The sequence below is a fragment of the Bufo gargarizans genome, chromosome 9, assembly GCF_014858855.1.
Source record: "Bufo gargarizans isolate SCDJY-AF-19 chromosome 9, ASM1485885v1, whole genome shotgun sequence".
Lineage (NCBI taxonomy): Eukaryota > Metazoa > Chordata > Amphibia > Anura > Bufonidae > Bufo > Bufo gargarizans.
Window position 1 is genome coordinate 21,532,104 of NC_058088.1, and position 14,846 is coordinate 21,546,949.

General features: G+C 42.7%; 1 protein-coding gene across 1 annotated transcript in view; it reads right to left on the minus strand.

The window, feature by feature from the left end:
- Positions 1–14,846, minus strand: part of COL11A2 (collagen type XI alpha 2 chain) — a 132,028-nt gene that overhangs the window by 55,953 nt on the left and 61,229 nt on the right. Inside the window, exons 2-4 of the mRNA XM_044305311.1 lie at positions 12,489–12,656; positions 12,208–12,418; positions 11,905–12,067 (exon numbers count right to left, since the gene is read on the minus strand). Coding sequence (XP_044161246.1) covers positions 11,905–12,067; positions 12,208–12,418; positions 12,489–12,656 — 542 coding nt within the window. The remainder of the gene's footprint in view (positions 1–11,904; positions 12,068–12,207; positions 12,419–12,488; positions 12,657–14,846) is intronic.

Below are 14,846 nucleotides of genomic sequence, written 5' to 3' on the forward strand. Positions count from 1 at the left end.
CCATCGGTATTCATCAGGTGACAGATTTATCACAATGGAAATCATGACGTAGATTTCCACAGAGCCTAATTTATAGATCTTAGTGGTAAGTGATGGGCTCTAAAGTCAACTTCAGATTAAGTTATCTTCTGCTGTATGTTTGGGGCCCAGTACACTCTCAAATCCTGGTCCTCTGACAGGTCCTTTGGTCATACTAACCTGGTCAGTGCCAAACCACTTCTTAAAGGTGTTATCCCATGACAACTTATTTACTATGCTCTATCCATAGGGAACAAATGTCTGATTAGCAGGGGTCCAACCGCTAGGGCCTCTGCCAATCATTAGAACGGGGGGCCCTTGTTCTCTATTCGTATGGAGTGGCAGATACACATGTGAGTCCACCACTCCACCCAGCTCTATGAGACTAACCAAGATAACCGAGCGCTTGTACTCAGGTATCTCTGGCAGCCCCATAGAGCTGAGTAGAGCGGCGGACACCCATGTACATATGCTGCTCCATACAGTAGGTCCAAATTCAAGGGATTAGTTAGGGCCCTAATAGTTTGACCCTTGCTGAGCAGTCACCTATGCTTTATGCTGTGGAAAAGGCTGCAATGGAAATATCTCTCTGCATGTGGTGGGTATGGGGGGGGGGAAGGGTACGGTCCCCAAACATCAGGCAAAATGTGAAGAAAAACAATACAATATATGAGGAAAGTCCATCCAGAGGCCATATTCATACTTGTGTTTTAATTCTCAGATATGATACTGCCCAGAACCAGGGTTATTCTATGGGACATTGTAGCTGATGGTGCCCCTTCAAGACATTGCCTCTAACAGCTTACTCTAGCATTAAATTGTTTTCTCTAAATTAAGCTCATCTAAAAGTATATTGGAAATTTAATAATGTCACATGTAGAAATCCATAGTAAAGAGCGTCCTCTTTACTAGAGGAATTCAGGTGTAAAATAATACAGATGAGGGCTGGTTTCTTCAGTCTCCTCCCTGGCAGAAGAAGGGTTTGATGCTGAGGAAGGGCCTGAGCAAGCTGCCCCTCTCTCTCTCAGAAGTCTGGTACCCTGGTCCAAGGCTGGTGATCCAGTGTCTGTGGTAAAGTATCCCCGTCTCTGTGTCTTCTTCTGGTCACTCAGGTAGTCTGGCAGAGTATCCCCCTCCAAGCACTAAACCCTAACTGCAGAACACTAGGGGCTCTGACTGCTCTACGTATATACAGTTTCTAGCTGAACTAGAACCTTCTGTTGGGAGGGGTGGACTGGAGAAACTCAGCACAAACAGATACAACGTTACAACTTCCGTCTGTCATAGACTTGCTTTAGCGCTTTAATGATACTCAATGGCAACGACACAGTAGTTTTTCCAGACAAAAACAGGTTTTCACGCATAACAACATAGCTGAACCAGACATTCAAAAGGTCAGACTGTCTGGTTTTGATGGTAAACAAGTCTGGCTTTTTCCCCCAAAAACATGCTCTTCTTTAAACCCTATGGCAGCTGTGGAAAATTACCAGTTTCTCATTATTAGTTAGAAAGTCCCAAAAGTCTTACAGTATTCATTAACCCTTTTTCACGGAGCCTCGCAAATACAGTGCAAATGAACAGGATATATATCGTAACATATATATAAAACGCAGTTACACAGTATAGGTCAGTGCAAGTTAACCCTTTAAATTGAAATAAAGTAAAAAGTTTATAACTTTGCACAGGGGAAATAGTTAAATGTCCACAAATGTCCAGACTTTAAAGTACCCCTGCCCCAGGGCACTACACTGACAATCAACTAGTAGTGGTATGTCAGCACATTTGTCTCAACCGACATTAATACGCATCTCTATCGCTTTTGATACATTGAGGATCAGGCGATTTGTAGCACACAAACTCATCCACCACCTTTCTGTATTATTACTCACACCCTCTTTGATGCAGCCCACCTTCATTGAGTCATCCTAGTACTTCTGTAACTGGTAGAGCTCACTGCCATACTGGAAATCAGCCATATATGGTGAAAAGAGACATGATGATAATACTGTTCCCTGCGGAGCTCCTGTGCTACACAGCTGAGTGCTAGACTTGGACTTTCTCTAGCATACAAATTGAGGTCTATTGGTCAGGTACTGCAAAAATCCATGTTCTCAGTTGGTCTGATATCCCAAATTTCACGAGTCTCCTGTCCAAAAGATCAGACTGGAAGGTATTGAAAGGTAATCCTAATTCCCCCTCTCCATAAATCAGAAAACCCACCATATAGCAGAAAGTCACCAAACTCTGGGCCCCATAGTAGGTGCTATGGCTGTAGTTACCCCCATGCTGTGTATTAACACCTAGGGTGTCACCTCTTAGCCCACAAAGGGGAACATTTGCGTCTGCTCCTCTCACAAGCATCAGAACACTAGGCAGTAGAACAATGCAAGAGGTCGCTATGATATCACCACAACACCCTGTGCCAGGTCTCAGATGATCATGTCATTGCGCAAGACCTGTCACAGTAATGTCATCAATACCACCTGCACCGAGACGTGGCAACGCAAGCCACAGATCATACTGTGGCCTGCATCACAGACGGCGGCGGGGAACAGGAATGAGGTGGGGGTTTTCATACTGAATGTCAGCACTACTGGGGAGTACCAAGGAAGTAGTGAGGGAGAATTATACTGTATATACCTGGCACTACTGGGGGCACCAAGGAAGTGGTGAGGAAGTATTATATATCTGCCACTGATGGGGGCACCTCATTAAGGAAGTGGTGAGGGAGCATTATACATACCCGCCACTACAGAGGGGAGCATTATCTACTGGCACTACAGGGGGGATGGAGGAGCATTATATACTCAAAATATGGGGGGGCATTATATATATACTGGCACTACAGGGAGCATAGAGAAGCATTATATATATACTGGAACAACAGGGGAAGCATTATATTTATACTGGCACTACCGGGGCATATATATACTGGTACTATGGGGGGACAGAGAAGCATTATATTTTGGAACTATGGGGGGAGCATTATATATTGATACTACAGGGGTCATTATAATACAGGGGGCACTACAGGGGGGGGTTATAACTACAGTGGGCATTGCAGGAGGGGCTTTATAAATACTGGGGCCACTATGGTTAAATTATTACTACTGGGGGACTGTGGGGACATTATTAATATTGGGCATAATATGTAGACATTGTTACTAATGGGGGAAATCTTGGGGAGTAGTATTACTACTGTGGGGGAACTATCTGTATAGCACTGTTATTTCTGACCGTATAATGTTTGTGGGCATGGGGGGGACACAGCGCACAGTATTGGGAGCAGCAGCAGGATCACAGTGGCTTGTATTACTCTGGGAGCTGATCTGGGGTCTGTATAAATTTGGGATCTAATTTACAAAATCTGTAATAGTTCCCCATCTACCATGAGCCTTTTAGTAATGCTGGTGTCTTCTTATGTGGCAGAAGGGGCTGCACACCCCTGAGCAAAGACACCTACCCGTGATGGTCTGAACCAAATGCAGAAGAAAAGGGAAGTGAAGAACTGAAGTCCGTGGGGACATCATCTGTAAGTCACCGGATCTGCCCTTGACTGTGTTTTACTCTCTTTATTAGGGTACGGCCACACGGACGGGTTTCCGGATGCAGTTTTGGTACACTGCTAAATGGAAATTCAATATATTCCAATGTAGTGCTGCCACCTGTAGCGAATGATCGGCTCCTCCGATTGGCGCATGGGTGAGCCGTTTCAGGACCAGAGGTGGGCGCTTCTGGGTTTTTTTACCTCTCAGTTGCCGTGGTACATTCGCCCAAGGTGTCTGTTGAGTAAAAAAGCAGGCACCTGGCAGCTATGGTGCTTGCTCCTCTCTAAAGCCATCTTTAAAGACCGAACATCTGTCTTTAAGTGTTAAGAAAAGGTTTCCTCATTTACTCACATCATTGAAATGATAGGTTGCCCCCTCCTGTGGTGGATTCCCAAAACAAATTCAAATTTTTAAATGTTAGGAAAAGCATCCTCTTGTGGTAAATTGCAATCATTTACACATCCACACGGGTATTTTCTGTCCTTATACCTACATTAGTATACAACTTATACTGTTACTCCATGACTGGGAAAAGCACAATGTAGAATAGTAAAGAGATTATTGAAAGAGCAGGAGCTCCCTCTTGTGGTAGAATTAGATAATGCATTGAACTCAGGAGCTAAATAACGAGGTGCTCCCTCTTATACTGTATATTTATAATAAATCAATTAAAAGTGGCCCCTAGTATGAAAAAAATGGTACGACAAAAAATGAATGGGCCCCTCTATTTGCTCACATTCCATTCCATTAAAGATGGCTTCTATTGTGAGATTAAAAAAAAACTTAAGTCATGTGGAAAAAATAGCTTATTTCTGTTACCTGAAAACACATCTCCACCTTATCTCTCTAATTTCAATATATTATCAAATTCCATAACAGGAGGGAATAGCAGCGCTCTGATTTTTAATGTCAGTTAACGAACGCCATCACAGGACGGTGTTTCACCTTACATATTTGTAACTTGAGAGTATGGAAATCCACCACTAGAGGGAGCTCCTCCTTACATATTTGTAACTTGAGAGTATGGAAATCCACCACTAGAGGGAGCTCCTCCTTACATATTTGTCACTTGATTATATTATCAAATTCCACCACAAGGGGGAGCTTCTCATCATTGATGTCTGAAATGTAAATTATTAAATCTGCAATAAGGAAAATGCTTCTCCTTATATATTTTCTTTTGTTTTCTATTATATTTATTGAATACATCCTACTTTCAGCATGGAGTGTAAATACAGAAAAAAAACACATCTGGAATGACATCCTTCCCGATGATAGAAAAGACAGACACAGATCAAGAGGGTGGATAGAAAAACACTGATTCACAGCTATTACACCAGGGCAGAGAAGAAGATACTCTGATGTAAGTACAGGTGGAGATTCCTCTGGTCACCCGTCTAACTTTAAAGGTAATTATCAAATTCTACCACAAGAGGGAGCTCCTCCACACTTATTTTCAACCTGAATATGTTCTCGAAATCCAACGCTTCTAACTTGGAAATATTATTTTAATCCACCACAAGAGGGAGCCTCTTCTTACAGATTTTTTTCATGTGAGTAAATTGTAAGCTCTGCCACTATCCACCACAAGAGGGAGCACCTCCTGACCAGTATATCTATCTATCTATCTATCTCATATCTATCTATAGTGTTTTCCACAATACCAGCTTATATATACAAATTTGCATTAACAATTCCCTCAGGGCTTTTATATAAACTTTTGGAGTATTTAGAGTAAGTTTTATATAACTTTCAAGGGAATTTTATATGCAAGTTTATATTTGTATTTTCTAACATAAATAAATTAAAGAAATCCACCATAGGAGAGAGCATGTTTTTAAATGGGAAATAACTAAACTCATCTGTATCTAATCTTTGTCTATTTTTTAACTTGAATATATTATCGAAATCCACCACAAGAGGGAGCTCTTTCTGACTTATGGAGTAACAGTACAGTGATGAATACCAATGTAAGTATACATACGTGTGGAAGCATTCAAATTTACCACAAGAGGGAGCTCTTTCTCACACTTTAATATGTTCTGAGAATCCACTACATGAGGGGGTGGGGGGGAGGGATTCTTATCATTTCTGTTATACCAGTAAATAATTAAAATCTACACAAAACCAGAATGTATAATCAAATTCTACCACTAGAGGGAGCACTTCCCATTTTATTTATATTTTTCTAATCTGCTTATATTATCAAATATCTTCTCCTTGATGTGAGTAAATTCTCAAATCTATTACGTCATGGAGCTATAGATTGGTTACACAAGCTTATTAACATAATTTACCATGAAGTGGTATCCTTATGATATGTATCGCTTACCAGGATGTCATCCGCGCTCGTATTTTCTTTACTTACTTTGTACATTACTACATTACTTTTTAAACTGCAATGTATTCATTAAAAATATTAGATTAAATAATTATTTAATAAAGTGAATGTGTTATTAAAATGTACCACTCATCATCATTTGCTTCTCTTTTGGGAGTAAATTCTTAAAATCCACCACAAGAGGGCACTCCTATTTTTTTACATGAACATATTATTGAAATCCACCACAAGAGGGCGCTCCTCCTATTTTTTGCATTAATATATCATTGAAATCCACCACAAGAGGGCGCTCCTCCTATTTTTTTAGCATTAATATATGATTGAAATCCACCACAAGAGGGCGCTCCTCCTACTTATTTTTTCATGAATATATAAATGTAATCCACCACAAGAGGGCGCTCCTAACTTCTTTTAATTTTTTTTAAATGAATTTAATATTGCTATGTACCACATGAGGGAGCTTCTTCTCATTGAGGATGACAGGCCGAACCGGATGGACAAATGTCTTTTTTCGGCCTTATGTACTATGTTACTATGTTACTATATTATAATGGGAATAATGAACATAGTTTACCACAAGAGGGAGTGGTTCATTAAATAGTTTTAAAACTTTAATGTGTTATCAAAAATCCAACACAAGTAGGGCTTTTCATCATTTGCTTTTCTTGATTTATAGAAACTGACTGAATTAACATAAACCACCACAAGAGGGCGCCCCTCCTTACCTATTTCTTAACCTGTACTTTTTTGCAAAGTTCAACACTAGAGGGAGCTCCTCCATTATTTTCTAACTTGAATATTTTATTTTAATTGACCACAAGAGGGAGCTCCTTCTCATTGATTCCTATAACGATTAGTTTAGGTCATTAATATCTGATCAGTTGGGGTAAAAATCCCAGGACCCTCATTGATCAGCCGTTGGAAGGGTCTGCAGTGCTCCACCAAGTGCTGCAACCTCTATCTTATTTGGATAGGTTATTTGGATAGCTATCTTATTCCTTATTCACACATCAGTGTTCGGTCAGTGATTTCCATCAGTGAGCTGTTGAGCTGTTCTTGGTATACTATGAGATAGGTCATTAATATTTAAAGGTCTTTTACAGGATTCACATATTGATGACCTATCCTCAGGATAAATCATCAATATGAGATTGGTGGGGGTCCAACTACTGGTTTCACCAAGCGCAGCGCCATACATTGTATATAGAAGCTGTGTTGGGTATCATGTGAACAATGAACATAAAGGATAGCCTCTTTGTACATTTGATCGGCGGGGGTCCTGAGAGTTGGATCCTCACTGATTAGATATTGATGATCTATCCAGAGGATAGGCCATCAATACTTAAAGGGGTTCTGCACTTTGTTTAAACTGATGGTCTATCCTCTGGATAGATCATCAGCATATGATCGGCGGGGGGATCAGCTGTTTGATAAGGCAGCGGCGCCGCTGCCTTCTCGCTGTTTACCGCAGGCCCAGTGACGTCACGACTAGTATCAATGGCCTGGGCGCGGCTAAGATCCATTCAAGTGAACAGAGGTTATCCCCGATACTAGTCGTGACGTCACTGGGCCTGCGGTAAACAATGAGAAGGGCGCGGCACTACTGTCAGCGCCGCTGCCTTCTCAAACAGCTGATCGGCGGGGGTCCCGAGTGTCGGACTTCCGCCAATCAGATGCTGATGATCTATCCAGAGGCCTCCTACCCTCCTACCCAGTTAAGCCAGGATTCTCTGCTCTGCACTGATGAGGGGCAATCACCCCGAAACAGCTGTCTGCAGATGAGGTGCTGGCTTATTTAATATCCAAGTCATGTCTCAAGGCTTATTTTAAGAGCTGAACATTGACTTTTAGGATAGCCGCCTTACATCTGGTGGCATCAGAGGCCGAGCTTGTTATGAGCTGATTTGCATCCCTTTCCTCCCAGAATTCCAGAGGAGCATGTATGGCCTATAGTCTCCTCACACTGATTAAGGTGCTCTCGCCCTTAGGAGAGTTAGTTCCCCCCTTGCTAAGGTAAGATTATTCCCCAGAGGGAGTGCTTTTTTTTTTTTTTTTTTAAAAAGGTATTTTCAAACTTTCATATATTATCATATTCTCCCACAAGAGGGCGCTCCTTACTTTCCTATTCAATAAGCTTTTTATTGAACACTTTGCAATACTAACAATCTCGTTATCACAGAGTAACAATGTCAAAAGTTTAACCCGATTATATTAATGAAATTCAACACTTCTAAGTTTAAAATATTATTTTCATCCGCCCCAAGAGGGAGCCTTTTCTGATGGCTTTCTTTTATATGAGTACATGATAAACCCCACCACTAGAGGGAGCATCTCCTAAGTACTTGAGTAATTAATAGGTTATCAAAATCCACCACAAGAGGGAGCTCCTTCTCATGGATTTCTATAATGCACCTTAAAAAAGATGCGCAACTTGAATACAGACAAAAATGCTACTCAGTATAGTACACAATGAACCAGCTCTAAATTATTCCAATTTATATAACATTTCACCACAAGGGGGAGCCTTAAGGCTCCATTCACACGTCTGCAGCGTGTTTTGCGGATACACGGATCCGCAAAACACGGACAACGGCAATGTGCGTTCCGCATTTTGCGGACCGCACATTGCCGGCACTAATGGAATATGCCTGTTCTTGTCCGCAATTGCGGACAAGAATAGGACATGTTCTATTTTTTTTCAGGAACGGAAGTGCGGGTCTGCAATTCCGTGTCCGGGCAGCACATCATGCTGTCCCATAGAAGTGAATGGGTCCGCAATTCCATTTTGCAAAATGTGGATGTGTGAATGGACCCTTATTCTGATTTCTATGTTTACACCACAAGAGGGCGCTGCACCTCAATAATTCTACAAAGAAGGAGCAGATTTTTCTTACTTTCTGTAATTGTAAGTAAATTACCAAAAGCTCATTCACCATAGAAATAACTAATCACATTATTTTAATTAGTTTCAGTGACAAGAGGTAATGCACAAAGTTCACCAGTAAGGGGGGGGGGCGCTCATCTGCACTTATTTCTATTGCTTGAAACCCGGCATTGGAGAGAAAGCTGCTTCTCACTGATTTCTAGGATAAGGTTAATTATTTAAATAGGACACGGCGCCCTATGAATCACAAATACTTCAAATTTGACCCTTTAAACTAATACAGACCATAGACCAGACTCCCCAAACAATATAGACTCCAGGTCAGACCCCCACCACCACCACATTTATTCAGACTCCAGACCTGATACTCCAATTATACAAACCCCAGACCAGACCCCACTCATGCAAACCCCAAGACAGAACCCTTGTTTATACAGACTCCAGACCAGACCCCCCATTTATACAGACTCCAGACCAGACCCCTCATTTATACAGACTCCAGACCAGACCCCCCATTTATACAGACTCCAGACCAGACCCCCCATTTATACAGACTCCAGACCAGACCCCTCATTTATACAGACTCCAGACCAGACCCTCTCATTTATATAGACCCCAGACCAGACCCCCCATTTATACAGACTCCAGACCAGACCCCCCATTTATACAGACTCCAGACCAGACCCCCCATTTATACAGACTCCAGACCAGACCCCCCATTTATACAGACTCCAGAGCAGACTCCTATTTATACAGAGCCAAGACCAGAACCTCATCATTACAGATTACAGCCCAGACATCCATCTATACAGACCCCAGACCAGACCCCCTAATTTATACAGACCCCAGACCAGACACACGTTTATACAAACCCAGAACCGAGCCCCTATTTTTAGACACTAGGCCCCCATCTATACACATCCATTACCAGATCCCCCCATTTACACAGACCTCAGATCCCCAACTCCAGAACATAACCTAATTTATATAGACATCACACCCCCATTTATGCAGACTCTAGAGCAGACCCCCATTTATACATTCTCAAAATTGGACCCTTATATATATATACATACCCCATCTATACAGACTCTGGAGTAGACCCCCATTTACATAGAACCCATTTACATAGACCCAAGACCAGATCACAGCTGAGACCCCCTATTTATATAACCCCCTATCTGCACCTCACACTAGACCCCCATATATATAGAACCCCCACCCCCCTACTCCACACACACTCTTATTCAAACAACAAACATACCACCCATCTAAACATAGACTAGAGCAGCCTGCCCGGACCTCTATCTACAGGAGCCCCAGTTCAGACAACCATTTATGCAAACCCCAGACCAAGCATACAGATACTCACCTCTCCCCGCTTGTGCTCTCCGTGCCGGGGGCAGAGTCAGGATGTTGTCTGCAGCCAGCGGAGCCCAGGAGCGAAGCGCAGTGAAGGGGAGAGGTGAGTATAAGTCTCATCCATGCCTGCCTTCTCTCAGGTCTAGGAGATTTCCTACTTCGAGTGTTTTCCGGTATTCTGGGTGCTTTTCAGGTCTTCTAAATAATAGGTCCGGTCATTTTTTATTTAGTTCACCACTGATCGGTGCCAGTTGGAAAGGACATTGGCCGCCCCTAAGACATTTCCAGAGGAGTCAGTGAAAGGCGCCAGGTCTGGACACAAGACTGTACAGTAGAGAGACTTGGGGGGGGGGTCATCTGGCTGAGCTTCTAAGGAAACGGGCCTTTCAGAGCCAGCTGGGGTGGAGATGTGGTGTCTGTATGTGGCAGGATGCTGTAGGCCGGCGCGTGCAGGCATTGTGTACAGAATTAGTGAGGAAGAAGTCAACTACAAGTTCAAAACCCAGCATGGGAGGCAGAAAAGACTGTAGAGACATTTCATCACAGCAAAACTACACTTTCAGATATCTTCCCAGAATAAGCTGCAATGTGTGTGTGTGTACATGAGAAATAACACTTTATCCGACCATCACATGACTTGTATCCGCCAGTTTTCCAATCGGTGTACTATCTCTCCAATTATTAGTTCTTCCTGAGCTGGTGGCTGTAGACGAGCTGTAATTAAGACTACACATAGTGACAGCAGATTTTGCTTCTTATCTCCATATATTATAGAGAAGTACTGAGCAGTATAGATGTGAATAAAGCACTTGCAGTGAGACAAACAATATAAAGGGGTTATCCAGTAATTTACATTGATGATCTATTGATCGATATCAGATCGGAGGGGATCCAACACCTCGGACCCCCACTGATCAGCTGTTAAAAGAGGTAGGTGCTCCGAGCTCTGTGGCCTCTTCCTAGGCCATGTACATCGGTCATTGAAGTGAATTGGGCTGAGCTGCAATACCAAGCACAGCCACTGTACAATATATGGCGCTGTGCTTGGAAAGCTGCAGACAGCCTGCTGCACTCAATAGAGCTCTGGTAAGAATGATGACTCCCTGTAACAGCGGTGGGGGACCCGAACTCCTGTCGATGTGATAATGATGACCTATCCTGAGGATACGTCATCATTATCTTTACCTGGATAACCCCTTTGTGTCTCTCTCTGCAAGTTTCTCTCTGCACTTCCTCCATAGACTTCTATCGGATAATGTAATCTGATCCCTCAGTGAGCAGGCAGCCCATGTAACTGAAAAATTCTCACAAATTTCAGAGAGAAAGTCCGTTTGGAAAAAGGAGAAGAAAACAGTCGATAACTCTAGAACAAGGCATTTTCTCTGATAAGATATATTAGAAAGTTTCTTATATTCATCTGTAATATTGATTTCGTGCAAAGTTGTGCAAATGGTTACACCATAATATCACTACAGTGCGACCATATTTATACTAATTAGAGAAAACTGAAGGGATTGGTGCCGAAGCACTGGCCCGTTCATTCACAGGATCGCTGGGGTCCCAACAGACGAGCTACCTACCGATCAGAAAGTGATGGCATATCCTATTGATACTAATCTATATGTGTTAGGTCTAAGGTGCCTGGAAAAAAATAAAATCCAAAGAAATCTGAATATGTAATATGTATACACTATAGTGTAAGGAAATAAAGCAGGACAGTTATAAACTCATCAACTCAATGTCCTTCTCACCTCAAATGATTCTTCATCCAAAATTCTGGTCCCAAAAACTGTGATCCCTTTGGTGTCCACAACGGGCTTGTTTCCTCGGGGCAATTGCTTAGTTATCTTCTTCTTGCAGTCTAATATTAAAGTGACTGATTTCTTCTGTACACTCAGTGCTATACGGTGCCATCTGGACGGTGGGAGAAGAAGAGACGAGTGAAGATGAGGACCACAAAGGGAAGGGTAAAAGATGCAGAGAGAGAAGCCGGAGACATTGAGGAAGCACAAGATAGAATTTGGAGTAAATGTACCAATGATATATCTACTGACTTTCCATCGGCCAGATTGACCCCACTGAATATTGGGTAGTCTTCAGGAGCCGGTTTTCCATTCTGATCTTCATAGAGAAAGACAGGAGAACGACCCAACTCTACTCCGAGCTGCTGGACCCCTTGCTCATTGTAGATGGACAGGAGGAAAGACTGCAAGCCATTCTTCGCTCGTACCAGTGCCATGACTGAAAAGTCCTCTGGGAATTTACCTGTACAGCGACAAGGTGTTAGCTCAGCAAACAAGAGACCCATCCCTTTACCTTGTGTGACAACACCTACCTTGGAAGAGCTGCCGCGTGGGGGCGCTGATCTGAGCTTGCTTGGATATCTTGTAGGCCACATCTCCACCAGTGCTTGAACGTCGGGCTGGGCAGAAGCCAGGAATCCTCTTTACGCCCTCAGGTTGTGTATGGAATTGGAGGCCCTTCAATACATCCACGGGGTAAGCTATGAGAAGAGGGGAGGTTAACAGATAAGAGATTATGGTGGGTAAAGCTTTCACCAACACTGTGGGCTTTATATGAGGAGTGGAAGGGATTGGGGATTAATAATAAGCATATAATGGAACAAGGATGATATCAACACATCCATTTCAGTAGATATTGACACTTCTAGTTCTCCCCAGTTGATAGGGTTAGATTGCGACCTCTCAATTAGGATCCGTTCACAATTCTGTTGAGGTTTCCATTTTGAACAGAAACCAAGATGCATTGCCGATCTTCTGCAAAATGGATATCAATAGCAGCAGATGGACCCCATTGACTTTGTCTTTTTAAGTACAAGCTTTATTTTTGAAAAAGGAGATACTGTTCCTCCTTGAGGAGACCATGAGCAGAAGTAGGGAGTCTTCTAGGTCAGGCAATGATCCCTGGGAAACAGCTATGCAAATTAGATCTCCTCAAGGAGGACATCAGCTGTCTCTCTACTGCCACCTAGTGGACATAGAACCTGCGTGGCGCTCTGGGTCACATCTTTACTTTGTTCTTGCAATAGTTTTCGCAAATCTCAGCCAATCTCATGTAAGAATAATGTCACTGGGATACGTTTTGGCAGTGATTATAGATCTGAGTGATGCCTGAGACATCTTATTTATTAATGTCTCCCACCTGGTACATTTCTCGATTACACTGACATATATAAACTGCACAAAATAGGCTTTTGCCAGATCTAAATATGTTGCTCGAAGGCAGGTGACAAACAACAGGCCTCGGGAAAGACTTCGCTTAAATACGTTAGGTTTTGTTGTGTGTTCGTGTTTTTTTTGTATTTTTTTTGCACTTTTTGCATTTTTAAAATAGAGACATAACCAGAGCATTGCATCACATTTAGATACACAGGGGGGTCATTTATTAAGAGCTGCATTTTAGACACCGGTCTTAATAAGCCCCTGCGCTGGTGGTAAATCGCTGCAGTTATGAACTTCGGCGCATCCACCGCCGCTTCTAAATGTAAGACCGCTTCCGAGCTGTCTTACATTTAGACCATTTTTTACGCCTCAAACAGGCTTAGAAAATGATGAATTAGACGGTCCTGTCCCCTTCCCCATCCACGTCATTTTTAGACCTGGTGTGAGTGGGGAGAAGTCGCAGATAGTGGCTGAACTAACCGTTGCGTCCCCGTCTGCACCTGAAATACACCTAAAATAATAAATGACCCCCAAAGAAAATCAAACCAAACCACACGTAAGCACATTTAAGCCCCATTTACACATCCATGTCCGTGCTCAAATCCGAAAAAAGGAGGTCAGTGATGCCTCCATGAAGATGTCCGTGAAGGAGCCGTGTGTTGGCCGTGTGTCCTTTTTTGCTGTCTGTGTGTCATCCACTGTGCAGCTAAAAGGAAATTTTCAAAGCATCTCTTCCTAATAATCCCTGAAACACGGATGGCATCCGTGCTGCATCTGTGGTTTTCACGGACCCATAAATTATAAGGGGCGTGATGTATCCGTGAACACGGACAAAGTAGGGCATGCTTCCGTACTAAAACAGGGATCCATGGACCGTGGTAAAACACGGGTACGTGTGCTGTCTGTGGAGAACACGTACAGCCGTGGATCATTGACATGTGAATGAGGCTTTAGACAAATAGCCTGGCCTCTGGTGGTTGTTTTTCAATACGACGGGTTCATATTCACTAAGACTGGTCTCCTGGAAAGATTGACTTTTAATGCAAAAAAGTCCCAATTAGAAAAGTATGCCAGCCCTTGGGTGGTGTATAAATTAGACTGTTTTTGCAACAAATTCAGGCGCAAGAAAGGCGCACCTACATAAATAGATTGGAAAAAAGTCTAAGAAGTTAGAAAACGTCTGAATTAGTCTTAGAAATCAAACTAGCCGAACAAGTCGCAAAAGGCTCCAAAACAGGCGCAATTTCAGTAGTGAATGTGACTTTCAAAAGTGACTGTCTAAAATGGCATTTTTACTCCTAACAACAGGTGCAGACACCATAGTAAATGAGCCCCACACAGTCGCAGCGAGAGCCACCGAGAGGCACAGCAATCACGTTCAGTATATCGTGCCTCAGAATTTCAGAGGTTCAGCATTTCACAGGTGTCTGGAAGCCGCTCGGCTGAGAGAATGGAAATTGGCAAATCTAAATATTTCACAGTAAAAATGCCAGCAGCATCTGTTATATCCA